The 27,500-nt window shown below is 37.1% G+C and overlaps 1 protein-coding gene across 10 annotated transcripts in view; it reads left to right on the forward strand.

Moving 5' to 3' along the window:
* dock3 (dedicator of cytokinesis 3) overlaps positions 1–27,500 on the forward strand; it is a 185,198-nt gene that overhangs the window by 15,607 nt on the left and 142,091 nt on the right. For all 10 annotated transcript variants that reach the window (XR_010529355.1, XM_065259814.2, XM_065259819.2 and 7 more), the window contains exon 2: positions 23,441–23,524. Coding sequence is in view for 9 of the 10 variants with exons in the window: in XM_065259814.2 (XP_065115886.1) it covers positions 23,441–23,524 (84 nt within the window). In the remaining variant the exon portion in view is untranslated. The remainder of the gene's footprint in view (positions 1–23,440; positions 23,525–27,500) is intronic.

Raw genomic sequence — 27,500 nt, forward strand, 5'->3', positions numbered from 1 at the left:
ACTGCTTCACGGGGTTTATTGCGTTTATAAAACTGTTACTTCATATGCATAACGTTAGCAGGATTTCATAAAATAAAACACAAACAAGTTGTAATTATATTAGTACAAATATTAGTAGTGTCAGTGTTTAAGTTGGGTAAAATCGCCATCTAGTGGATAGCGGAAATATGAATTTAAGGTAGAAACTCCTTAGGGAACGTTTTCTTTTTATTGACGAGATGACTCAACAATATTTATTGACATTTATCTGGATATCGCTATTTATTGTGCAATTGTAGAGAAATTAGAAATATGATTAAAGACTGTGGTGTGTATTTTCTTAAATCAGTACGTAGCAACATTGGCGCAGTGATACTTATGTAATGTGGTCTGAACCGTGGGTTTACTGGGGTATTTTATCATGGCTTAGAACACGTTTCAACCAATCAGAATGAAGAACCAACTGCCCGTTTTATTATATATATTTTAACTCTTTCCCCGCCATTAGCGTTAACTCATCAATTAATAAAAAAAAACTCGCCAATGACGAGTTTTTCCGGCAATTCGTATTTCTGCTATTATCAACCAGGTGGCACTCTTACCCAACTTATAAAACCCGGAAGTATTCCCTTAATGCAAACATTTCGAACTCTGTGTATGTTTTGATCATCACTTTGAATCTGATCTCTGTCAAAAGTCCTTCACAAAAATTCAATTATTTCAACTTTTTGCTCAAAATTTTGTATTTTTGAAGAAACCCATATTTAAGAGGTGATAAAAAGAGAACAAATGTTTTTTTTTCGTTTGAAATCAAAGGGCCTGTTCTTTTATTTGATATATTTTATGTTTATATATTTAAAGAAGAACATTTTCTGGAAGGCATTAACCTTTTGTGAAAATCATAAAAACGTTCGGTGCATCCCTCTGAATATTCCACTGAATGCATAAACGAACATTCATCCAGAAATGACAGATGGAAATGGGATACAGGAGACACACTGATGGTCCAACAGCAGGACGCTGACACGCAATTGACATGCAATGTGTAAGACAGAGAAGTCAACATGAGATTTTCACCCTGCTGTGTCAGCACAACTTCATTCATGCACAATTTTTGGTTGCTCATAAAAATCCTAATGGCCGCTAAACAGACCAGGAAATTTAGGGTTGTATTTAAAATAATTAAACAGGGGTGGGTGTAATATATATGTATATCTCACCTCACAGTATGGTAACAACAAGGATACGTGTACATTTTAAAACACATCCACTTATTTATTTACAAACAAAATCAAAACTGTTGATAGCATAAAATGTGTCCTCACAAAGCTCATACTTCTGCCAAACCATGAATTCATGCTATACTTGATATAATGCTATACGTGCCTACTATAAAGTATAACAATATCTGGAGGATTGTGAGTTTTAGGGTCACTTATAAGGAAAATAGCGACATATCAGCAGCTGAAGTCTATGAGATGTCGTCAGTAGTAAAATGCATGTGCGTGTTTGAATGGGTTTCAGGCTTTAGCTCGGCTTCTAATCTGTGAATGCTAGAGCACCATCTGGTCATGGGGATTTATCTGCCTTCATCCAATAGCTGCTGTCTGCTCTCTCCACCATCTCCTGCTTTTATCATTCCCGTATCCAATTCCCTCCCTTTCCAGTCTTACCTATACTGTACCAGCGAGAACAAGCCAATGAATCTTTCAGTGCGTTTGCATTTGTGGCTTTCGTTTTTGTATTCTTCCTTTCCATTGTTATGGGCTGCAGTTGCTATGATCTCACGCAATTGTCGTCCCTTATGCAGAATACATATAAATGCATTTACATTGAGCTTACGAGCTTACGTTTTCGAGTTAACCAAAGATGCATGCAAAAGGTAATTTTGTATGAAATTTTATTATAGCTACGTGAAATGGCATTGTTTTGACTTTGAATTGAAGACAGCATCTTTAGTGTTTTCGATCTTGAAATCAGGGTTTCCACGGGTCCCTGAAATCCTTGAAAGTTTGGGGGAAAATTCAAGGCCCTGGGAAGTTTTTGAAAATGTACATACAAAGATACAGGTCGTGAAAAGTGCTTGAATCTATTTTATGCAAGAAGTTTTCTGGAAAAAAATCTATATTATTCCCTGTGTAGTGTAGGATAATATCATAAAAATTCTAGACTTTTAATCACTCATGCTAAACTGTTCATTTTAAATACTTATATCTTCTGTATGCCAATGTTGATTCATATCAAAATGCTTTTTGGCAAACTTCTCGGGTTACGTATGTATCTGTTGTTCCCTGAGAAGGGAACGAGACGCTGCGTCTCCCTTGCTATACTTCTTGCGTCCTTGTAACGCTGTCTTTGGCAATATTTCAGATAGCGATATAATTCCTGCATCACCCTGTCTTTGTCATTAAGCCTCACCATTGGTTGAATTTGATATACACATTCAGACGCACTTACCCCTGGAGGCGTCCCCAAAGTGTCACCGCAGTGACGCAGCGAGAGTTCCCTCAAAAGGGAACTGTAACAATGTATCTTAAAAGGTAACACGATGTAACCTTGCTCTCACTTGAAATGTGTCCCCACATTAAGTCCTTGAATTTGAGGGTATTGGACCTGGAAAGTGCTTGAAAGGTCCTTGAATTTAAAGTTAAGGTGTTGGAACCTTGTTGAAATCGTCGGATGCCATTTTGCTCTTTCTTTTGTTTAATTTCAACACCAGCTAGTAAGACTAGTCATACTAGTTATAAAGGCTGGTGGGGGACAGCAATACATCAACATCCAAACCACAACATGCATGTCTTGAAGTAAATCCATGTTGATAAAAAGCAATTCCTGTTTCATCACCTATATGAACAAACTTAAAATCCTTTTCAAAAACTTCATCCTACACACTCTCACCTCACTTTTGTGCTGAAAGTAGTGTTTTCGTAGTCCATATTTCAATTTTCTGAAGTGTCTCAGGCAATCCCCAAGGATTTTGGCAAAAGGAAGAATAGGTCGTCCAGAACTGGCACCTTGGGATTTGCTGTTGGCTTTTGTTCTTCTGGGCGGCGGGCTTGGATAGCGGAGGGCACCGCGGCCTTGCCAAGTGCCTGCGCACTGCAGGACAGGATGGTTTCCCAGCGTGATTCTCAGCACACACCCGGACACACTTTAAGCAATCCATTTACTGGCCATGACAATATGAAATGCACTTGGCTCAGAGTCTTTCTGCTTTCGTGGACCTTTGTGAGAAAAGGTGGAAATCATAGTTCGGGATTTCCAATTTTCTTAATAGACATTATGACACTAAAGAGTATTGTAAATTGCTTGAATTGCCTTTTTGGGTTATGTGATGTAGTAGTTAAAGCTCAGAGCTGGTAACTTGGAGGTTGCTGGTTCGATCCCAACCGGAAGTGATCCAATGCTTTTGAGAAAGGGTTTTAACAAGGGGATTGGCACTAATATGTTAATGAAGCCATTCTATTGAAAAAAATGTATGAAAATTAAATGTCCAAGCAATAAACAGGCATTTAATCATCATAATCGTAACAATTTATTAAACAATTAACCGTACTTATCTAAGTTACTTTAGAGTCCTAGATTCCAACTGCGGTGACATTTATATGTTTACTGTATATCTGCCGATCATTTACAGTACCTGTGTGGTAAAGAGAGGTGGATGATAACAGTGACTTTAAGCCTGTGTAATGGTGGATTAACCCACTGCTCCAGTTACTATGCGTAGTCACCATCTGGACACTAATCCCGTAAAAAACCCATCTTTGGGCACCTTTGCAACAGCTAGCACGAAAGCAGGCCGGATCCGGTCCGTTCCATTCGTAAAATATCTGATTGATCTCATCCATGCCTGATTTTTTATTACAGGAGAGCATTATGAATTGCATTATGGTAAACGCGTTTTGAATTATTGATGAAATTCTGTGTACATTACAGATCATCTCATTTATCTGCTGATTATTAGAGTACAGTTTACTGTAATATTCATTATGGGAGAATTAGGCCGCAGATCAACACTAGACATTAAAAGGGATTTTTCATCCAAAAATTGAATTACTACTTAAGTACTGTATTAAACACATAGCATCAAATGTTTTTGTACGCAAGTCTCCTTTGTTATGGAATTTCAACCATTTAGTAGCCTTAGTTCACTGACAAGCTGGGCCATATCGCATACATATCACACACGATTCGTCCGCTATAATTAATGCGAAATTGCCCCGAATGTCTGTGAATTACCTTTGTGTAGTAAATGCTGCTACATCTGAGAGCAGGTGATGGCAATTTACTACTAATCAAAGAACCGGCTTCACTGACAAGATGCTCAATGACAATCACATGCAAATTATCGCGCAACCCTACGTTAGTCGCACATTTATATATTTGCCAGTGACTTACATCTATACATTTTATCACTATGTGTGTTCCCTGGGAATCAAACCCTTAACCTTTGCAATGTTAACGCAATGCTCTACCAATTAAGCTACATGAACACAGGTGACATTGTATTGCCATGGACATGTACCGTGCTCATACTGCTGTTAAATTTATATGTTTTGTAGTGTTTTTAGTACTTATTGAACCGAGTTTCCATGGCCACTGAAGTATTGCAGTTTTTCTCAGTCGCTTTGGAACATTTTTCAGATAAGAAATTTATTTTTCAAAACATTTTGTTCAACCTTCACATCATCAAGTTGTGCACAACACAAAAGCAAATTCTCATTGTTTTGGACAAATTGCAGATGGTTTGATACAATCATACAGATGATTATGTACTATGAACAATTGCTTCTCAAAATACATTATATTGCCTGTGTTGAATAGTCTTACACCTCAAAATATTTAGGAATTAGTTTATCAAACTTTAAGAGTGATTCGAGAAATGCTCCAAAGCGACTGAGAAAAACTGTAAGGAATTTTTAAATTGCGACCTCTGAGTGAAGAGCATGGCCAGGGATGAATAGATGGGCATCAGACAGTAGGAGCTGTGGATGTCCTGGCATCTGCAGAGAGTGCCATTGACCTCATTAACCTCAGCGCGAGAGCTGCCGAGATCAGCATGACAGATTGTGAACGCCCCGTCCCTGACCGTGTTACGGAGCCGGCTCTTCATTCACGACTGATTAGGAAAGCCAACGTAGAGTCCCAAACTTACTTCGAGAAAGATAGAGAAACTGTGACACTGGCTCTTTTGATTTTCCGTTGTGAAGGGACGCTTCTTTCTTTGATCTTTTCTTCGTTGGCACAATAAAACAATGCCACCTGCTTCCCGGGATGAGTTTCTATACCCTTGAGTTAACACAGATCCCGTTGACCTCAATAAAAGAAGTGGATTCTGCCAGGCTGCAGGTGTGTGGGGAATATCGGCTGCCGCCAAGAGACTTAGCAAAACATCTTCTGTTTATATCGCTTGAATTTAGCACAGGTATGAAAGAAGTGACTCGCTCTGGCTGGCATAAACAGCAGACGTTGCTCCTAATGGCAGAGGCATTTTCGGTTATATCATCTCGACTGTTTCTGCTTCACTGCAACACTCAAGATATATACTGAGAATGTTATGATATCAGTTTCTGGCAGCTTCATATTCCCTAATCAGTTCATACTACACCTACTGTATCTGTGACTGAAACAAAGTAATGACCAATTACTCAAGTAGTCCATTCATTCTTTCATTAATTAATTTTTTATTTTGGTATTACTTGGGGCCTTAAGCTGGAAGTATTGTGTTTTACGCATGAGGGTCCACGTACCGTGCACGTGATGCATATTTCATCATGAGAATAGTTCGCACTGCTGTGTAACCGTGCATATTTTGTAGGCATATGTCTTGCATGCATGTAAAGGAAAATGCAGTATGTAGCCCAGGAGATGCATTGCATTTTGTTGCATGTGTATGCGTCACATGTCTATGTACACGTCAAATAAACTATGCTTTGCAAGGTTAGGCATTTGACCGTGCACGTGCGTTCACGGACATGTAAAAAACAAACTATACTCTTGGTTTTTTAATCAAATACCATGGTTTTTAGGACTTCCTGTAGCTGTGGATCAGACCTGCACATCGTTGAGGAATTTTAGCCCATTATTCCTGGCAGAACTGCTTTAGCTCTGTGATATACTTTGGACGTCTCATGTGTTAGGGCCTCTTCAAGTCAATCCATAGCATCTCTATTGAGTTGAGGTCTGGGCTCTGACTTGGCCACTCCAAAAGGTGGATTTAGTTTTTTTAAGCCATTCAGTTGTGGACTTTCTCTGGTGTTTTGGGTCGTTATCCTGTTGCATCACCCACCTTCTACACAGTTTCAGCTTCGTGATCTTGAAAAATTGTCTGATATATTTGGGAATTCATCTTCCCCTCAATGATGCCAAGCTGGCCCAGATCATGATGTTTCCTCCACCATACCTTACAGTTGGGATGTTTTCATGATAATATGCCGTGCCCTTTCTAGATCAGATCACATCTTGCCACTGTATATATCTGTGCATATTAGGACCTTTTTAAAGAGCACAGTCCCAATGCCTTTATTTTTGAGAGTGCCGGTCTAAGAAATATTCATTTTGAATTCAAAGCAGATCCTTTCTACAAAACATCCATGAGGGATTTGAACATCAGTTTTGCATTACCCATCCCCTGCTAGCACAGATCTTTACATAATCTTAATGTGCTCTGTCTTTGCATACATTTGCTTCATTTTTCAGGGTCAGGAAATGTCTTGTTTCCACATGCACGTGCTTATACATTTAGCCACTCAGAGCACTGCATTTTCAATTGTTGTATCTTTTTAGTGCAAAGCATTTTTATGCACGGGTCAAACCCTTGTATATATCAGCTTGTACTGTGGATGACTTTGCTTTTGTCGTTTTCTGGGATTGACGACTCAAAGCGACTTGAACATTCAAAGAGAAATGAAAGCTAAAATTAACATCATGCGTATTCATGCGCACACACATATACAGAGTTAACTTGTAACATTTCGCCTGCTGGCCCAGTTGCAATGACATGCATGAATGCGTTCTCTCTCTCTCTCTTTCTTTCTCTCTCTCGAAAAGGGTTTTCCCCCTCACACACAATCACATCATTACATCTGTGCGTGTATCTTTGGGGAGAAACCAACTATGTTTTATTCAGAACGGTAAAAAAGCAAAAGCGTTTTAACAGAGTAACTCATTAACAGAGCTTTTCAGCAGCTGAGTATGATGTGATAAGATTAGTTAATTAATTTATAGAACTCATTTGCTTTTAAATTAAAGCTGTGTGCCAGTACCACCTTTTACCTTTTTACTCTCCTGAGTCTTTGACACTAAACATTTTTTAATTGTTGTATGGTGCACATTGGTGCAAATATTAAATTGTTCTCTGTTTGTCTTCACAATTCACAGTGCACTGTCCAAAGCAAATATATGACATAGAAAGGAAAACAAAACATGGGCTATTCGGTCCTTTGTGATTGCAGTGATATCATGACACTGCGGGCGAGAGAGTAAGTGCTGGAAGGGAGAGAGAGAGAGAGTATCAGTGTAATCAAACACTAGCTTCTTTTACATATCGGCCCATCCTCCACATCACGTCTCATGACTCGAGATGCCACAAGACCGCGCTTTGTCAAGGTTTCACCATAGTGCCAAAATCATTGGGGTCGTATTGTTAGGTGGATTTTATTAGAAGGATCTTCAAAAATGCTTGATTGTGATTGGTCAATTTATCTGATGGAATATGCCTTAAAGGGATAGTTTGGCCAAAAATGATATTAAACCCATTATTTATACGGACATGAAGGAGGTGGCCCCCATATCCTTGCATTTTATAAACCGAAAGATCTAGGACACTTCCTAAATAACTAAAAAAAGGGGTTAGTCTAAAAATTATGTGCATCTCGGACAGCTTGAGGGTGAGTAAGTCATGGGTTAAAATCATTTTTGGCCAAACTATCCCTTTAATGTTTGAAAATAGTTTTTTTCATCAGAAAACAAAACTTTTATTTAAAAAGATGATTTTGAAATGGATGACTTGGACAATGCTGTCAATGAGAGCCTACAAAATAAAGGTGCTTGAAATGTTCTTCACAGCGATGCCATAGATAGAAGAACCATTTTTGGTTCCTTTGGTACTATTTTGTTTTGTTCTTTACAAATGTATTGAAACAATTGCTGATTTTTGTTAGTTAACTAGGAGAACAGATTGTAAACAGGACTACCATGTGGTGTGTTTGTTTGTTGGCAGGTAATGTTGTAACATAGTCAGGTACATCATCACTTAGATGTGGGAAAACTGCCCGGTTCTTTGGAGAAGAGTGTCTGTTCTCTCAAATAAGTGAAAAAATATCAACAAGAAAACAAGTTATATTGATTTTCTGAACAGATTTGTTGAAAGTTGCACTAAATATGGATGCACTTCTATGCGATAACGCAGTTTCCAACCAGGGACATCTAATACGGCCATATCCGAAACGCGGACAGGTTGACCCCTCGAGGGCCGTAGCTCATGGGAAATCAATAGCCTGACCCCCCCCCACAGAAAACACAAACAAATGGACGAAAGCATTATTCGTCAGCGCTTGGTCCAGAAAGCTTGCTCGGCACATTCCAGCCCATGGCTGACTCTCATTCCTGTAATGTCACAGCGTTAGGCGGCTAAGCGCTTTGGTGTCATCACCACCTTAACCAGAAATATTTATTTTTCCTTCTCCTTCAATTTAGTGTCACCATCCATGGTTTTTGAGTGCATTGTGCTGCTTATATATGCTCTCTTTTTACCACTGGGAGGCAAAGCATAATCCATTGACTGACATTGGTATTGTCCATTTCATGCTAACTGCTATTTTAGTCCTCTTTCTATTTTTTATTTGCATAATGCAAAATCAAGCCACCCAAGGTCCTCTTGTATCGACCGGTTGCATAATGTGTCCATTAAAAGGGCAGTGCAGTGAAACAGTAGTAACTCTCGACACAGATTCGTCATCACGTCACATGCGCTCGATCGCCCTCCCTGCTGCACGTCTGCGAGCTGATGTGTGTTTTCACTTGCTCGGGATAAAGCAGATCCAGGTCAGTAAGTTGATCAGATTAAATGACTCTAACAGGGCCCTGAGGGAAGGTACTTATTTTTTTACTGTACTAATTTGTCATTCCCCTTCAAGCCATTTAAACTGAGCAGTACTAGTTTCAAGTAGTAACTAGTAGTAGTGGATTTACATTAAGCCAACATTTTAATCTTTGTTTGCAGTAATTGAACAAATGTCTTTTCTTTGTAATATATACGTGTTTCATCCTAGCACCAGGTTAAAAATGACAAACCCATCTGGCTGGGTTATAATTTAACCTATACTGGGTTGTTTCCACCCATTGTTGGGTACAAAAATAAAATGTTATAAAACAGGTAATTATATATTAATATAATATAATATAATTTAATATATATTAAAAGTAGTGTGGGGCAAAGATTAATCGCAATTAATTGCATACAAAATAAAAGTGATTTTTGGCATAATTTATGAGTGTGTGCTGTGTGAAATTATTATGTACACTGAAAAAAATAATTCAAGGTAAGTGGTCGCAATCAATTTATTTAAGCTCCATTTAAAAAAAAAAATTTGAAATACAAAACAAAACAAAAAACTTTTGTTTAAATGTAGCTTACCACTTACCTTAAAAAAATTTTGTAAATTGAATGAATATTTTTTTCAGTGTATATATAAATACCCACACATTCATGTATGTATTTAAGAAACATTTACATGTGTATATTTATTTATATTTTTATATATTCTATATTCTATATATACATTTAAATAAATAAAACAATTCTAAAATGAATATATGTATGTGTGTGGGGTTAAATATACATAATAATTACACACAATACACACACATATATTATGCAAAAAATCAATTTTATTTTGTATATGATTAATCGCGATTAATCTTTGCCCAGCACTTGTTAAAAGTAATGTTTAACTCATTCCATGCCAGCCATTTTTTGAGAAATAATATAAACGTACAAATATATAAAATATTTTTAGCAAAAAGCTGAAATAATTGCATTTTTGTGAAGGAATTTGGTTAGAAATCAGATTCAGAACGATTATCCAAACATACATAGAGTTTAAAATTAGTAAATAACATTTTGGCTTCAGTTTTTTTCATAAATTGGGTAGTGGATAATCATGGTATTGCAGATTAACTTAAAAAAAATCTGATTTTTTTTTTAATGCAAATGTTTTCTCTTAATTTACTTAATTTAACTCTACAATGGTGGGGAAAGAGTTAAAAATTGTAATTTAGTAATTGCATTTTTAATTGGGATATAGTTGTCACACGTGGAGGTTATACAGCTGTACAGTATATCTCAATAAGTGGCTAATGTGTCCATTTACTTCTTGTGAGCACTGTAAATATAAATATACAATCAATGTAAATCATAGTTTAACAGTGGCACACTTGAAATTATTATAATAAAAATTTGGATTGTTATTTTTCCATAAGTTTAATTTTATTCAGCCCATATTTGATAGACTATGAAAGTCATTAACTGGATATAATTAAATGTTAGATTTACACCAAATGCTGTAAAAGTATGGGATTTATAATATAATTTAGCATAGGGATCTCAACCTTTTTCATTTCAAGTCTCTTTTTTCCATAATAATATTTAAAGCCCCCTACCCACCCTCAATTTATACCCAATAAAATATTCTTGAATTTTGCATAACTACAAAAAAGTTTATTTGTTATAAAACAACCAAACACTAAATAATATCTTATATTATAGCTTTAGTTTAGTTTTACCTCCTTTTTTTAGCTTGTTCTGTGTTGTTTTAAATCATTTTTTTGCCCCCTTAGAAGTTTGTTGACGGCCCCTCGTAGTCCCAGACCCCTGGTTGAGAAACAATGCTTTAGCCTACAGCACAGCATACACATTTCACATATTTAGGAAGTGGATATTTCCTTTATGGAGACACATTAACACTTCTCATTGGCTGTGTTTGTTCGCTAGTGTTTTAGCTTATCACCTCTTGTCTCTAGCTGTTGTAACTCTATTAGCACATCAGATAACATCATAACCTTAAGGTGCTTACAGCAGCAGAATTAGCCTGGGTTAATGCAGTCAGATCCATGCTACACTAAACCATTGTCTACTAGTGACAGATGGGATTGTGGGACTAAAACTGATAAATTACATAAATGTATGCCAAAAAAGCATTTTTGTAAAAGTGAATACATGTGCATTAAAGATAGTTAAGGTAGTTTTTTGTAAAATAAAGATTTAAAGAAGTTTCTTGCTCTGTTCTGTGTTGTGAGCAAAAAAGTTGCCTCTCTTTTGCTCTCTCTCATTTTAACATAACATTGCTTTAACGTTTACCTGTATACCGACAGACTGTTATGTTTGGATATGTTGTCAATCAGTATTTCCCACTAATCCAACATAATCCTTTATAATGCAGCTTTTGTTCTGATCTGTACTGCCATAAGACATCGCCGTTCACTCAAATAAAATGGGGAAGCAAAATCAATTAAAGCAATCAGTCTTGCTGCAGGAGGAATTTTCATTGGTTAACTTATTGACCCCTTCATTTCTTTAGGATTTAATGCTTACGAGGTTCAACTTTTCAGCATTGTATCTCTGGAAGGCTTTTTGCATAAAGATTTAGCAGATTTAAAAACAAATAAATTGACATACAAATACAAAAATGTAATCATAAATGCTTCAGGGCTGGTTATTATTTCCGTATTAAGAACGGTGCTTGACGGTGATTTTGCGGATGGATATGCAGAGAACATTGAGTGGGTTGAGGCAACATTGAGGTTTTTTTTCATATGTGTTTAATCTGTAATCATGCATAATTTACAAATACTCAATTAGCAAAGCTTTTGATCCCTCATAGAAAAATGTGAATAGATGGAAGAAAATAACAAATATAAATAACAACACCACAATGTTAAATGTGTCAACATCTGGTTCAGTGTACCAATCATACCTGTCAACACTTGAAGTCCAAAATCCATGAGACATCTAAAAGTAAAGGGGGTTTAAAGAGAGACAGTCTGCATTCATTTTAATAGCACTAAAATGATATCATACGTATACTATACTATAGCATATATAAAACAACAATAAAGAGGAAAACCTCTTCTTTCAGCAACCTCCTCATGTTTCTCTTTAGGAAACATTCAACATGTCACTAAGTTAGCGAACCAACGAACTTCCAGTCGCCAACTCTCTATCAAAGCAACTGTTCAGTCTTACTTGTGAAAGGTAATTCCTAGAGACTCGTTTTGAGATGTGTGACGGTTTGTACACCACCAAACGGTAGAGGCGGTTGTGCCGTTTTGATTCATCGTGCTGCGTTATGTCGCTTTACCGTGTCCGATACTAAAATCAGCGTGACACACTTTGTGAATTGTCTATATAAGAAATTAAATTCCTCGTCCAGCTGTTGTTAAATTTGCAGCTACATTTTGTTTATTTCGCAGATGCACCACCTGAGCTCTCTAATGCCATTTTTAATGCTTGATTCAACTTCCCCCGTCTACCTGCGCAGATATCAACAGCGCAACCGAGTTGTAAGTTGCCAGGTTAAGGTAAAAAATGGGATCAAAATTGTATGATGTGTCTATTGTGTGAGTAGATCTGGCAACCCGACAACCTTGGAATAATATATTGATGTGATTTTTCATATAACAAGGTAGGGCCGTACAAATTACAGTAGTTTCCCGGGAGAAATAACGAAACGGGACAGGGGTAGGAGAAAGGTGTGAAATACGGTTGACTACCGGGAAAAATGAGAGCGTTGACAGGTATGGTTACAGTCTATCTAACAGTTAGATTGCATTTATGGACATCTTCACTTTGCAATCTCATTGAATGCATGTCAGAGTTAACCTGAACTGTGTTGCTACTGGACTTATCACAGTTTTATTAAAGCAGTTTGGCACACACATGTCTGTTCATATGGAAATCCAGCTAACGCTTATTGTAAGGTTGACGAGATCTCTTTTGCCATGCAACCAGCCACCTTAGCGTCACCCACGCCCTGCCTCTTTACCTATCTTCTGCAATTTTCCTCATTTTCTAGGTTTTTTCAGCACGGCCAATATGGCGACGGCAGACACCACCTACTATTGGCTTCAAAAAAGCTCTTCACAAACCTATGGGTGACGTCACGGACACTACGTCCATATTTTTTACAGTCTATGCTTTTGACATGAGGCCGCTGGTTTGAATCCGCATTTTGCGGACCTCAACCTCTTTTCTTATTACATATCACATCGAAAAAGCATTTATTTTCTATAAAAATGAAGAAAATGTTTAAAAAGTGGAAATAAAGTGCCTAACTTATATTCTTATTAGGGATCCTCATATCAGTTAATTTTACCGACCGACATTCGTAGCTTCAGAACCGAACATTAACCGTTATCTTATAAGATTTTAATAATAAAAACAAAACATTTAATTTGAACGTGCAAACAGCAGCGACAGATCAACATCAGAACCAGGATTCATACATTATCAGATATTCACGCAACATTACCTTATTAAAATGCACGCGATCGTTCCAGAGGATTCATATCCAAAAAGGGCAGATTGTCTCCGTTTCATCTACCACAGTGGTCATTTCTAAAGCAGGATGCTTTTCAGAAAGTTTTGCTTTTGCGTCGTCTTTCTCTGTTTGTGCAAAAAGAGAGATGTTTATGGTCAGGGTCAGTGGCCACCAGTGAACGTCTGTCCGGATATGTGCGAGACGGACCGCGTCATCTTGCAAGGACATTTGCGCGTCTGCGTTCAGCTTCCAAACACGCATACAAATGATTACTTTATCAGACCGTCAGGGCAGCAATAATTTGTGTCATTTACAGGACATTCACAAATTAAAGATAAAAAAGTGGTGAAATGTCTGTCGGCTCATGACGACACGCACCATGCATTAACACATTTTTTTTTTTACTGATAATGTTAATAGGTCATAAATTCTTACCTTCGGTTAACGGTTAAACGGTCAATGTGAACATCCCAAGTAAGAATATAAGTATTTAATTGCGTAGGGTTATAGGGGCCAGCGTAGGGAGGGTTTTTATTCTCCCAAAAATGCAGCATCGATTTAATAATTTTAATAACAAAATGTTTAATAACATATTTTTAACAAAAATACTAGATAGTGAGAAAGTGCATATATTGTCACTTAGTGTAAATAAAAAATATTTCTATATTTTCACTTCACTGCCTTTTTTTTTCTAATATTAAAGTCATTGGGTACCATTGGGTACTGTGTGTATACCATCATTTATTAAAATATCCTCTTTTGTATTCAACAGAATAAAGAAACTAATACAAATTTAGTACCACATAAAGATGAGTAAATGATGACATAATTTTCATTTTAAAACAAACTATCCCTTTATTATAGATTCAGATTTATTGTTGTCACAGCAGATCCAATGCAGAATTAGATTGATAAAACTGTTAATTCTGATTTTCCTGTTTAAATAGAAGCAAATAAATGACTTAAGCATTTATATAATTGCAGTATGAAACCTAAAATGTAGTTTTTTCTACTGTTATAAAGAATTCATGGACTGTTTATGCATCAACAGCACTAACAGAGTGTTTGGACCTCTTACTGAATTTAGGTTTGCAGAATGACCTGCTTCACCCCCTATTTAACATCTTTACCTTTACAGCATAGTGTTCACATTTAAAATGTATAAAATTAATTCCTTGAAATTGCTGCGAAAGCAGCATGAATGTAACTCATAGAGACATTATGTGGACAAAATGCCTATTAAAAAGCTAAAAATATTCTTTACTGTCCGACTTTGTAGTGGTGTTACAGAATAAACATCAGATATTAGCATTGCTAATGGCAATTCAGAACGTTGAGCCTACATTTTATTGATAATGAAGCCAATTCCTCATAAAATGTAATGTAAAGCCATTGTTTTTGATGGTTTGGAATGCCGGTAAGAGGGAAATAATAGACCACACTTTTTTGTGTAAACTTTTCCTTTAAAAGATGATTTACAATTTTACTTTGTTGAGTGCTTACCAGTTCATTGCTATTCAGTTGCTATGCTGTTCTCATTGGCATATTGCTATGTGGTTGGTTGGGTTTTCTGGGTGGTTTTTAATTGGCTTGAATCAAAATAACCATGAATCTGTGATATTTTGGTCTTTATGGGTTGCTTTACTCCTTCAGACAGATATTGCATTATTCCATGCAATAATCCAATTTCTGCGATGTATTTCTTCTCATTGAGCCTTGAGGTATTTTTATGTCGTATAAACAGTGCAGAATGTTTAATACTTAAATGTAAGTATTTACCAGCACTACTAACTAGGCAATAAACTAAATTAAAAGCCAGCCTCGCTTTTAGAGCGGTCTGCACGCTAAAATCAGTCCCAATTTATGGGCTAAAAATACACAAGATTGGCTTTTGTGTACAGCAGAACAGATTAAAGCTGGTTCATCTGGCATTGTACCCACCCGATTGACATTATCTTTTTATATAAATAAATCAGATGATATCATTTATTTATATTTTGCAATCAGAGCAGTATTCATGTAGCACAAACACAACGACAATGTCAAATAAAGTGACAGCAATAAATGTTATCTTGTCGAATTAGGAAAAAATCTTTGCATGAAAAAACGTGTTCTTGGTGAGTTTTTATGGTTATCTGTAATACTACGATCATAGATATGTATAAAGGCTAGATGTGTTACGGCGGAGTCTCTAACGTCATCACCTGGCGGCCATCTTACCACAGGCAGCTCGCTCACTCGTGGCATTGAGCACCAATTTTCAAACGGTTTGGTTTCTTTCAAACGTTATTAAGGTGGCTATAATTCTAGATGCTTTAACATGTTTCATGATTTTTTTTTGTATAAGTATGCAATGTCATAGGTACATTTGTGACGTTTATAACAAACCAAACCATTTGAAAATCGGTAGAAAATTAAGCAAGTTATGGTCATTTAAAAGTACCTGCACCATTAAAACTCAATGCCACGAGTGAGTGAGCTGCCTGTGGTAAGATGGCCGCCAAATGCGGACGTTCCACTCAATTGGCCAGCAGCGCGGCCTTTATACATATGAGAGCTCAAAAAATAATTTATTAATTTTATACTCTGTGTATGTTTTGATAATCGTTTTCACAAAAATGCAATTATTTCAGCTTTTTGCTCCAAAAAAAAATATTTTTGAAGAAAAATACCCTTATTTAAGAGCTTATTCTAAATATGTATTCGGAGTGTCATGCGTGTTGCTTGTGTTTTCAAAATATGTGTTTGTTGAACGATGTGCATCATGTGTTTTGTCAAAATAAGTGCCTGCTGCACACGCGTCAAAACCGTTCATGATAAAAGACGCCCACGTTCACAAAATACACGCAAGATACTCCCTTAACATTAAACTTTGAATACGCATGAGATTATGTGATTATCTGCAAAATGCGAGCGTCTCTTTTATCATAAACCATTTAGACGCATCTGCAGCAAGCACTTATTTTGACAAGACACGTGATGCACACACGATCTCTCGATGCGCAGAACACATATATTGAAATGACGAACCACACACATGACGGGCTACATACATGTTGTGATGAACTTCACATCGAGCGTCCTTGAAAAGAAGTCACCGTCTGCCACAAATATACATATAAAGTTCCTTTCAAACAATTATTTTAAGACCAACATCAGTAGTAGTGTTTTGCACGGACAGTAATTTAATAGCATTTTTACAAATGTGAAAAACTTATGTCAGTAACGGAGAGATCTCACATGTAGATGTTGTGATTGTCTAGCAGATGGTATTGTATCCGACGTGTCTTTGTTTTCACAGCCGGATTAGCGAATTCTCTGACACTCCATGTGACACTTGCTGTATAAACTGGGACACTGGAAAAACTGTAAACAAATGTGTGTCTGGAAGTGTAAGGATTTGTGGGATCCATCTGTTCATCATTCAGAGGGTTTTGCCAAGTGATTTAAGTCTCTTCTCTTCCATAAAAAATAAAATCTAGCCATTTAAAAATTCATATTTTGGTGCTTTTATATGTTATACATTGTTGATTAGGGGTGGAATATGCAAGATATGTTAAGAAAATAAACAAAGATGCACTTTTTAAGTTTGGTTTTATTCATGTTGCAAGATAATAAATGCCAAAAAAGTACGATATGTTTTAAAATTAGATTTGCTTTTTATTCTCTGGAAAACTTTTTTGCTAACATGTCAAACGTTAAAAACAAGTGCGTTTTTGTGTGTATGCAGTGTCCTTTATTACAAATATGTACAATTGAACAATCAATGCTACCGTAATCCCATTTCTGGCCTCGTTCACTCCGTCACATCCTTAACCATCCCATAAACAACACCTTTTCTGCTCTCAGAACAGCTTATGAAATCAAAGGGTGTTTTACGTTTGTCCTGCACACCCCAGAGGCCGTGATGAATGCGGGCAAATGGCCCATTTTGTTCATCTAGCTGCCGGCAGCGTGCCCAGATTCAGAAGTGTCCTCGGTGTTCAGGTAGAATACACTTCAAATGAGAGCACAGCCAGCACAATGTACAACAGCTGCCCGCTTCCCGTCTCATCAATTCGGTTTATCGCCCCCCTCGTGCCATCATAAGAACGTCTTGCCAACGGTTTGCCCTCAGTTACGGTGGGAATCAAATCATGGCGCTTACGTCGTGGTTTGGTGCTTCGGTTTGTAAAAGATTGAGAGCCAGTGAGTCGTGTTCAGATACAGGTTGGACTGTTGGCTTGGCCCAGTTAACCCATGAATAGCCGCTACTGATATCTTGTGTTCTAACTTATTGTTCCTTATTGGTCTTGATTTACCAATAAATAAATTCTAAGTTTGTTATATAAAGGTATGTTACAGAATACATTGTTTAAAGCTTATTTACTTGGGATATAAAAATATAATGAGGTAAAACTAGAGAGCCACCCAAAATCACTTTCCTCCCTTTATCTGACACGCAACTTAGTCATTCAGTCCCTGTAGCTGATATTAATACATAATGGGATTTATATTTTGCATAGTGTAATTGTCAAAATCTACCTAAATTGACATGCTCACACTTCAGACTGTCACATGTGAATAATGTTTACACATTGCAGAAGTAGTAAGGTGTAACAGTGTAGCATGCATCTCTTCTGTCATGTTTTAAGGACGCTGCCATCTAGTGTTTAAAAAACTGAGTGCAGCTTTAATGACCCTGTAAATCAGGCCTGTAGAAAGTGGGTGGCTTTATCACGTCATACATATCATGAAATATCTGTCGTAGAAAAACTGATGCCCTCTCATAAACCCAGATTTATTAGCGTCCCCTCTCTGTTTGTCTGGCGGATTATTAAGACACGCTTATAAACCGAGCCAGCATGGATCCATTTGGCTTGCCGTTTGTTTATTTGGCACGGCAGGACAGAATTGAGACTGGCAGAAAGAGGTGCGGCCCCGCGGGCTTCAGTCACTAAATGAGAACGTCTTCATATAGTCACCACATGCGAGCGTAGTCGTACAGCTTGCAGATTGAAATCTAAAGGTAAATATGAAGTGTCAAGCTGCAGATATGAATTGAGGAGAAACTCTTGAGTTGTAAGGGTTTACTAGCCTTCAGGTCTGTCATAGTGTGCTTGTGAATTGCACTAATCATACGGGGCGTCTCGGGGGCCACAGTCATTTTGTTACTCGACTCTGTCACTGGCAGACAACACAACAAATGCTAACATGAGAAGTTATTTGCTTTAATTAAAATGTGATTTGCTGTCAGGATGTGTCGCTTTCCTTTCTGTTGTGTCATCAAAGTCTTTCACGTTAAAGTTGACACCCAAGTGCTAATTCATGTTGAAAGTTATTACTGATTAACACAGAAACAAAGGATTGTTTTGACACATCTGTTATCATTAACCTGACAGCAGCTATCTTATCTAGTCTGTCTGTCTGTCTGTCTATACCTTCTGTCTATCCATCTACTGTCTGTCCATCTATCTGTCTATCCATCCATCCATACATCTAGTGTCTGTCTGTCTGTCTATCTGTCTGTATGTCTATATGTCTGTATTTATCAATCTACCTTCTGTCTATCCATCTACTTTTCTGTTCATCTGTCTATCCATCCATAAATCTAGTGTGTGTCTATCTGTATGTCTGTCTGTCTGTCTATCTTTCTATATCTATCAATCTACATTCTGTCTATCCATCTACTTGTCTGTCCATCCATCCATCTATTATCTGTTTATCTGTACATCTACCTATCTGTCCGTTTGTCCGTCTCTGTGTGAGTGTGTGTGTGTGTGTGTATGTCTGTCAATCTATCCATTTACCTAGTGTCTGTCCATCTATTTATCTGTCTGTATGTCCGTCCGTCTGTCTGCCTGTCCCTCTGTCCATCCGTCCGTCCTTTTGTCTATCTATCCATCTTCTTGTCTGTGCTTTCATCCATCCATTTGATGTCTGTTTATCTGTACATCTACCCATCTTTCTATCTATCTGTCTGTCTGTCTGTCTGTCTGTCTGTCTGTCTCTCTGTCCATCTGCCTGTCTGTCTCTCTGTCCGTCCGTCCGTCCGTCCTTTTGTCTATCTATCCATCTTCTTGTCTGTGCTTTCATCCATCCATTTGATGTCTGTTTATCTGTACATCTACCCATCTTTCTATCTATCTGTCTGTCTGTCTGTCTGTCTGTCTGTCTGTCTGCCTGTCTCTCTGTCCATCCGTCCGTCCTTTTGTCTATCCATCCATGTTCTTGTCTGTGTATTCATCCATCCATCTGATGTCTGTTTATCTGTACATCTACCCATCTATCTATCTATCTATCTATCTATCTATCTATCTATCTATCTATCTATCTATCTATCTATCTATCTATCTATCTATCTATCTATCTATCTGTCTGTCTGTCTGTCTGTCTGTCTGTCTGTCTCTCTATCCATCTGCCTGTCTGTCTCTCTGTCCATCGGTCCGTCCATCCTTTTGTCTATCTATCCATCTTCTTGTCTGTGCATTCATCCATCCATTTGATGTCTGTTTATCTGTACATCTATGTGTCTGTCTGTCTGTCTGTCCGTCCGTCCGTCTGTCTCTCTGTCTGTCCATTTGTCTATCTATCCATCTTCTTGTCTGTGCATTCATCCATCCATCTGATGTCTGTTTATCTGTACATCTACCTATCTATCTGTCTGTCTGTCTGTCCATCCATCCGTCAGTTTGTCTATCTATCCATCTATCCATCTACTTACCTGTGCTTTCATCCATCGATCTGATGTCTGTTTATCTGTTCATCTACCTATCTGTCTGTCTATCTTTCTGTCCGGCTGTCGGTCGGTCGGTCTGTCTGTCTCTGTGTCCATCTGTCCGTTTGTCTATCTATCCATCTTCTTGTCTGTGCAATAGGGATGCAGCGATACCGATACTGGTATCGGGTATCGGCCTCGATACCACATTTTCTAAAGTACTCGTACTCGTTAAAAGTCCTCCGATACCTGGAATCGATACCACGGTCTGAGATATGTCTATATTTGAGCGGCGTGTAAGGGGTTAATGCCTCTTGTGTTGCCCAAAGAGGCAGAGTTTACAACAAACTGGAAAACTAGCCCTTTGTTTTTTTGTTAAATTATATGACTAAAGCTGTTACCTGTAAATTTAAATCATGTTTTTTTTTATTAAGTAATCGGTATCGGTATCGGCAAGTACTGAAATGCAAGTACTCGTACTCGTATTCCAAAAAAGTGGTATCGGTGCATCCCTACTGTGCATTCATCCATCCATCCATCCATCTGATGTCTGTTTATCTGTACATCTACCTATCTGTCTGTCTGTCTCTCTGACTGTCTCTCTGTCAATCCGTCCGTTTGTCTATCTATCCATCTTCTTGCCTGTGCATTCATCCAACCATCTGATGTCTGTTTATCTCTACATCTACCTATCTATCCATCATCTGTCTGTCTGTCTGCCTGCCTGCCTCCCTGGTTGTTTCTTTGTCTGTGTCAGTCTATGCCTCCTGTCTATACATGTCTGTCCATCTGTCTATTATTCCATCCATCTAGTGTCTGTCTAACTGTCCATTTACCTGTCTATCTGTTTGTCTGTCTGTCTGTCTATCAGTCTCTACATTCTTTAAACATAATGGGGCACAAACAAAGCATTTATAATCATTCATTCAAGAATCCTCAGGATGTAACACAAGACAGAGACTTAAAACACTAATATTATAAAAGCGACTCAAAACTCTTATCAGATGAGCCAGAAATATGACACTTCTAAAAAAGTATGCGCTTTTTCAGATTATCCACTCGGACGCAGACAACTTGGCGACGTTTTGCAAAATGTATCATAAGGGCCATTAGGATACCACGGCTACCTCCAGATTAAAAACACACATTGTTTTTGACGTTTTCTCTTTTAGTCATGAAAAGCTTTTTTAATAGTCCACTAAATAATTCACTAGATATAGATCCCTTGCTAGATCACATGTTTTTTTGGAATCTGCAGTAGGAGCCTCCAGACAAGCTTTAAATATTAATCTACTAAAATCAAATGACACAATATCATAAAAAATTATTAAATACACGTGACAAATCCTCTTAGATGCAATTTATGCCTAAAATGATCTGTTGTTCGATAATATATGACTGTGTTAAATGCAATATGTAGTAGTGTCATGTTTGATATTTAGACCGTTATCTATACCTGACGGAGTGACTGATTTTTAGACTTATTACAGATTTGTATATTTCATTGCTTGGAGAAACAAAGATTCCTTGTGGAAACACACACATTTTGTTCTGTACCGTGCGGGCTTGTTGCATAGTAACTGTGAGTGGTTCATATCGTATCGAGATGTTGGTATGAGCAGACATGGATATCAATTTTGTATCCTGAGAGAGCCTATCAAACCCTGTGTACAGACTCAGTACACCAAAACAGACCAGACAGGATCATGTTGCACAAATACAAATGGATTTAGAGAAATTACTCAGCTTTGTTCCATGCATTTCAGCTGCCTGACTATTATAATCTCATCCAAATACGATGGAAGAGGCAGGGAATTGCTTCTTTCCCAGTTTTGTGTATTTTCGTTAGCAGCACAAAGATCATGGGTTTGATCCCAGGGGACACATATGCACATATGAGTGGCACCCACAGTGGCTTAGTGGGTAGGACTGTTGCCTTACAGCAAGAAGGTCCTCCGGTTTGAACCTTGGCTGCTGGGTCAGGAGGGTGTAGAGTTTGCATGTTTTCCCTGTCAGTATGCAGTAGGTTTACTCCAGGTACTACGGTTTCTCCCCCCTATAGTATCCAAAGACATGCAGCTTAGTCAAATTTTCATTCCCCAAGTTTTGTGTACTGTCGATTAACCAGTTTTGCCATGAATATAGCCATAGATATTGGAATGGCGTAAAGGCGCCATGAAACGGAAGTAGCGATTGTCTTGTTTTCCTCATGGTGACGTATATCCAAAGTGAAACGGCTTCTGAAATGTAAAAGGTACTAGGACGTGACTTGAATTTGTCCTTTGAGAACTGTTGAATCGTTTGAAGTTGGGTCATGCTGCTATTTGCGAATCATTGCAAATGAGCAGAAGTAAAGAGAGATCATTTCGAGGAGGGGAGGATATTTGTGCTTTTTATTAAACATTATGAGTGCACATTATTTTTTTAAATAATAAAGCTCACTTGATAAAAATAGCACAATATTCCGAAAACAAATTACAATTTTTCATTTTAATTTCATTGCGACCTTAATAAATGAACAAACAAACAAACACATGCATATACAGCACTATTCAGTTATTATTTTGAAAGAGAAACTTTGGCTACAATAAAACATTTTTATAACCAAACACAACAGTCTGGCTCAAAAGCAGACAGCAAACAGACACATTTTGTTCAGCTAAACCCAGTGGTGAATGCATGGCCTGCAGATGACCTGAATATTATAGTAGCTCTGTCTTAATGGCTTATCCCTAAACAAAAGAGAAAATGCTGGGCTTCACATATCCAATGCATCTATAGCCAAACCATTTCTCAAATCCCCTGAATCTGAAAAAACAAAAGCGTCGAAAATACAGATGCATCATTCAGACATACAGCTTGTGTTGCTTTATTCTGAGAAAATCCTTACAGTTATTTCTCAATTTCTTTGTTTGGTTAATCATAAAGAGAAGGCAGTAAAATGTACTTAAGCATGAAATAAAGTTAAAGAACCATCGTCTTTGCATACTCTTTTATCCAAAGCGACTTAAAGTGCATTCAAGGTACATTTTATCAGTTTGTGTCTTGTTACAAACTCCCTAGTCTAGTGTGTAAAAAGTGGGGGCTCGTCCGGTATATGAACCCTGTCGAACCCATGACCTTTACCATTTCAATTCAAATGTAAATGTAATCGTGAATACAGTATCTTTGAATGCAGTCTATACTTCAAATCTAACTCCTGTTGTCTTTTTTTGTCTTTTCTCAGTGGTCTGTAGTTTCCGGGGTTCTGTTTCACACGGTCTGTCTTTAGAGCTTGGAGAAACCGTTCAGATCCTGGAAAAGTGTGAAGGTAAGACATTCTCTGGGAGTACGGTAAAGCTTTTGAGCTAATGCTTTTAATTACTTCAGTCTGTTTGCTCAGACAATGCAGATGGTAATGAAAATCAAAAGTCTTTACATAAATACGCTTTAAATTGGTGTGCCATTTTTGTGTTTTCTAAAGATTAAAGGGATAGTTCACCCAAAACTAAATCTTTGTCATTATTAACTCACCCAATGTCTTTCATTGTTCTTCAGAAACCAAAACATATTTTAAAAAGGTGTCGTTTTAATGGTTTTCTGGTTACTATGGGAGTGGATGATGTCCGTCTTTACTTCCCAGGCATACCCATCTCGGGTTTTGATACATGAGTGTCTTCATCTCTGTGCCACTTTGTAGATTCAATTGTGGAAGTTAAGAAGTGTTTCCATTATCAACTTTCTATCTAATGTGCATTAGTGTAAAAATACCAAATATAAAGTTAATATTTTAAGACAATCATGTTAATTGAATTGAACGCATGGGGTAACCGAATTGTCATAGATTTTGACTCGAGCCCTCTCTGGACATGGAAAGAGAAGCGGCTCAATTTCAGTGTGTCGCAGTGTAAAGGTCAGTCATAAAAATGCTTGTTCCCGAGAGCTGTCAATGGTCACGGTTACAGCCTGATATTCAGGAGCTGCAGGCACAGCGTGTTGCATTGTACATCATCTGGTGAAAGATACAGTAGGCTTTTGAAAGAAGAAATATATATTGAGTCTTGGTAGGACCTCAGGTGTTTAACTGGTGAAAGTCTTTTTAAATGTCTCGTGTGTGCTATTTTTTGCTATGTGTCAAGTTGACTGGGGCTTGTTTAGCGGGTACAGTGACAGTGAGTCAGTTGTGTTACTATAAAACACATTTAACTCAGGGCCGTCCACCCAAAAATGAAAGTCTTGTCATAATTCACTCAGATTGTATGAGTTCTTTCTTCTGTGGAACATAAAGAGGGATGATTTGAAGAATAACTGATACTGGTTTACTTATGGGCAGTGATTTTTAATGTCATGCTCTAAAAAATACTATAAGGCCATGTGTCCACTGAAGCTCTTTAAAACACTAACTGTTAGCATTTTGTTTGCTTTGAAATTTAGATAACTGAAATTTGTTTTTTTAAATGAATGCAGGTTTCATTACGCAGCTATGCTGTTTAAGTCAAAAGCCAGTTAGGTTATTTTTTTAGATTTGTAGAAAAAATACACAAACTGAAAATACAAAATACAATTGAACAATTGTTAAAAAGTGTTCATGTAAGGGCTGTTACAATGATTAAATAATTGTCTCAATTGTTTGACCTCATCGCGATGATTTCAGATCACCGCAATGATTGCACATCTCTCTAAAAACACAAGGGGGAGCTGCAGCGCCTGTATAAACAAGACAGTATCAGATTACCTTTTAAAAATGTGTTATGTGTATAAATATTTACTGCCAGTTGCATCCCTACACTGTGGCCAGCATTTTTGTCAATTCAACACATATTTTAATGTTCCATTAACTTAAAAATTAAGTTAAACAATTTAAACTTGAATTTGTAAATGGTCAACTTTTTAACTCATTCCCCGACAGCCATTTTTTTTAAAGTTGCCCCCCAGCATTTTTTTGTGATTTTCACAAAAGTTTCACAAAATAACTCCCAGAAAAAAATATTCTAAAAATATATAAAAATAGAAATATATCAAATAAAAGAACAAACCCTCTTTCAAACAAACAACAAACAAACAAAACAGGAAAAAAACCGTTTCATCCTATTTATATTTTTTTTCTGCTTATAAACTCTTAAATATGGGTATTTTTCTTTAAAAAATAAAAAATTTTAGCAAGAAGCTGAAATAATTGCATTTTTTGTGAAGAAATTTTGTAAGAGATCAGATTCAGAATGATTATCAAAACATACACAGAGTTTAAAATTAGTTAATAACGTTTTGGCTTCAGTTTTTTCATAAATTGGGTAATCTAGTGGATAATCGCGGTATTGCAGATTAACTCTTTCACCGCCAGCGTTTTAAAAAAAAAAGTTGCCAGCCAGCGCCAGCGTTTTTCATGATTTTCACCAAAGTTTAATGCCTTCCAGAAAATTTTCTACTTTAAATATATAAACATACAATAAACCAAATGAAAGAACAGACCCTCTGCTTTCAAAAAAAAAAAAAACGTTTCATCCTACCTTTAGTGGTTCTTTTGCAATCAGCTTTTGAATATGGGTAGGTTTTTGCAAAAACACCATATTTTGAGCAAAAAGCAGAGATAATTCTATTTTTGTGACGGACTTTTCATAGAGATCATATTCAGTGCGATCTTAAAATCAGACACGGACATGCAGCAGCTTGCCATAGGGCAATACTTCCGGGTTTAAAAAGTTGTGGAAGGGCGCCACCTGGTGGATAATAGCGGTATTGCGGAAAGACGGAAAATCTCGTCATTGGCGGGGAAGCGTTTTCTCTTAATTGACGAGATATCTCGTCAATGGCGGGGAAAGAGTTAACATAAAAATGAATCAGGAACATATTTTTTACGCAAATGTTTTTCCTTTATTATTTATTGACGAGATATCTCGTCAATGGCAGGGAAAGAGTTAAAAGTTAAAACAATTCTTAAAAATTATATTTTTTCAACAAAAATTTTACACCTAAAGTGAAACTAAAGTGAAATTGTAAGTTAAAGAAACGTACATTTTTAAAGCTCACATAACACATGCTGTTTTTGCATTGCTGATATTAATTTGGAGTACCTATAGAGTAGTATTACATCCTTTATATCTCTGAAGAGTCTTTAGTTTAATCAGATTTATAAAAAAAAGATTAGCTTTACTGAATCTTTCTAATAAACTTTCTGAAACTTGTACGAACCCTGGCGAAGTGCATTCAGCACAGAAATACTCTGTAACACGTCCATCTTTTTTGACACTTTATAACTTTACAACTCTATAACTGTGTTAATAAGTCAGAATGCATGAAATACCATTGAACCACCCCTTTAAAGTATTTTTAAGTTGATCCAACTTTTCATTTTTTACAGTGTAAGGTTGTTCATTTTATTAATATTATATAGTTTTATTCTTTATTCAGAACCTGCAGTGACATGGCTTGATACATTATATTTACAATTTGAATATGCAGTACAAGATCATTTTTATCCAAGGTGGATTGTAGGTTTTTATGTGAATAATAATAATTTAAATTTAAATCAGTTTTGCCCAAAATGCTCGAAGCAAGAACAATCTGAACAAATGTGGGCGAGTAAATGATTCCAGAATTTTTGTTATCCTTTAATTTCAAAATGTATTCACAATTTGCTTGAAGGTGTTTAGATAGCCAAACCTGGTGTGTTTGTCAGTAGATTGGCCACGGGTCAGTAGGTGAGACGAGATGTTTAGCTTTAGCTTGAGGATGATCAGTGCTGTGATTCACTGGGTTAGCAGTTTGCTGTATGTATTGATTGTTTTGCTGCAGTGAAATACTTTTGAGGTAATGGATGCTTGGGAAATCGAAGCTTTTGAGAGCTCTCTGGTCTCTGAGGTGTCACAGTGGTCTGCAGTGGGCTGACTGGACCGTTCTGATCTCAGACCTGAAGGTTTCTGCAGTGTCATCCGCTGGGAAGTTAAGAGAGAAGTGTGTGTTTGAAGACATGACGGTGTGTTTGACTGTTTCTGCTCACCAGGGGTTTCCATATTACTGTAAACAAACCAAGTTTCTCCATTGACTGGAGAATTTAAAAGAACTTTATAGGTAAAACTACAATAGAAAAACAGATAGATAGCCAGACACAATAGATGGATAAGACAGATGGACAGAAACACAGACAGGTTGGTAGATGCATATGCAGACAGATAGATTGATTGATCGATCGGTAGACAGACCAAAACGACAGGTAGATGGAGAAAGAGAGGTAGACAGAGAGACAGACACAATCAATGGATAGATAGACATAAATATGGAGCGACAGATAGACAACTAGACAGACAGAT

The sequence above is a fragment of the Paramisgurnus dabryanus genome, chromosome 24 (genome assembly GCF_030506205.2).
Source record: "Paramisgurnus dabryanus chromosome 24, PD_genome_1.1, whole genome shotgun sequence".
In the NCBI taxonomy this organism is placed as follows: Eukaryota; Metazoa; Chordata; class Actinopteri; order Cypriniformes; family Cobitidae; genus Paramisgurnus; species Paramisgurnus dabryanus.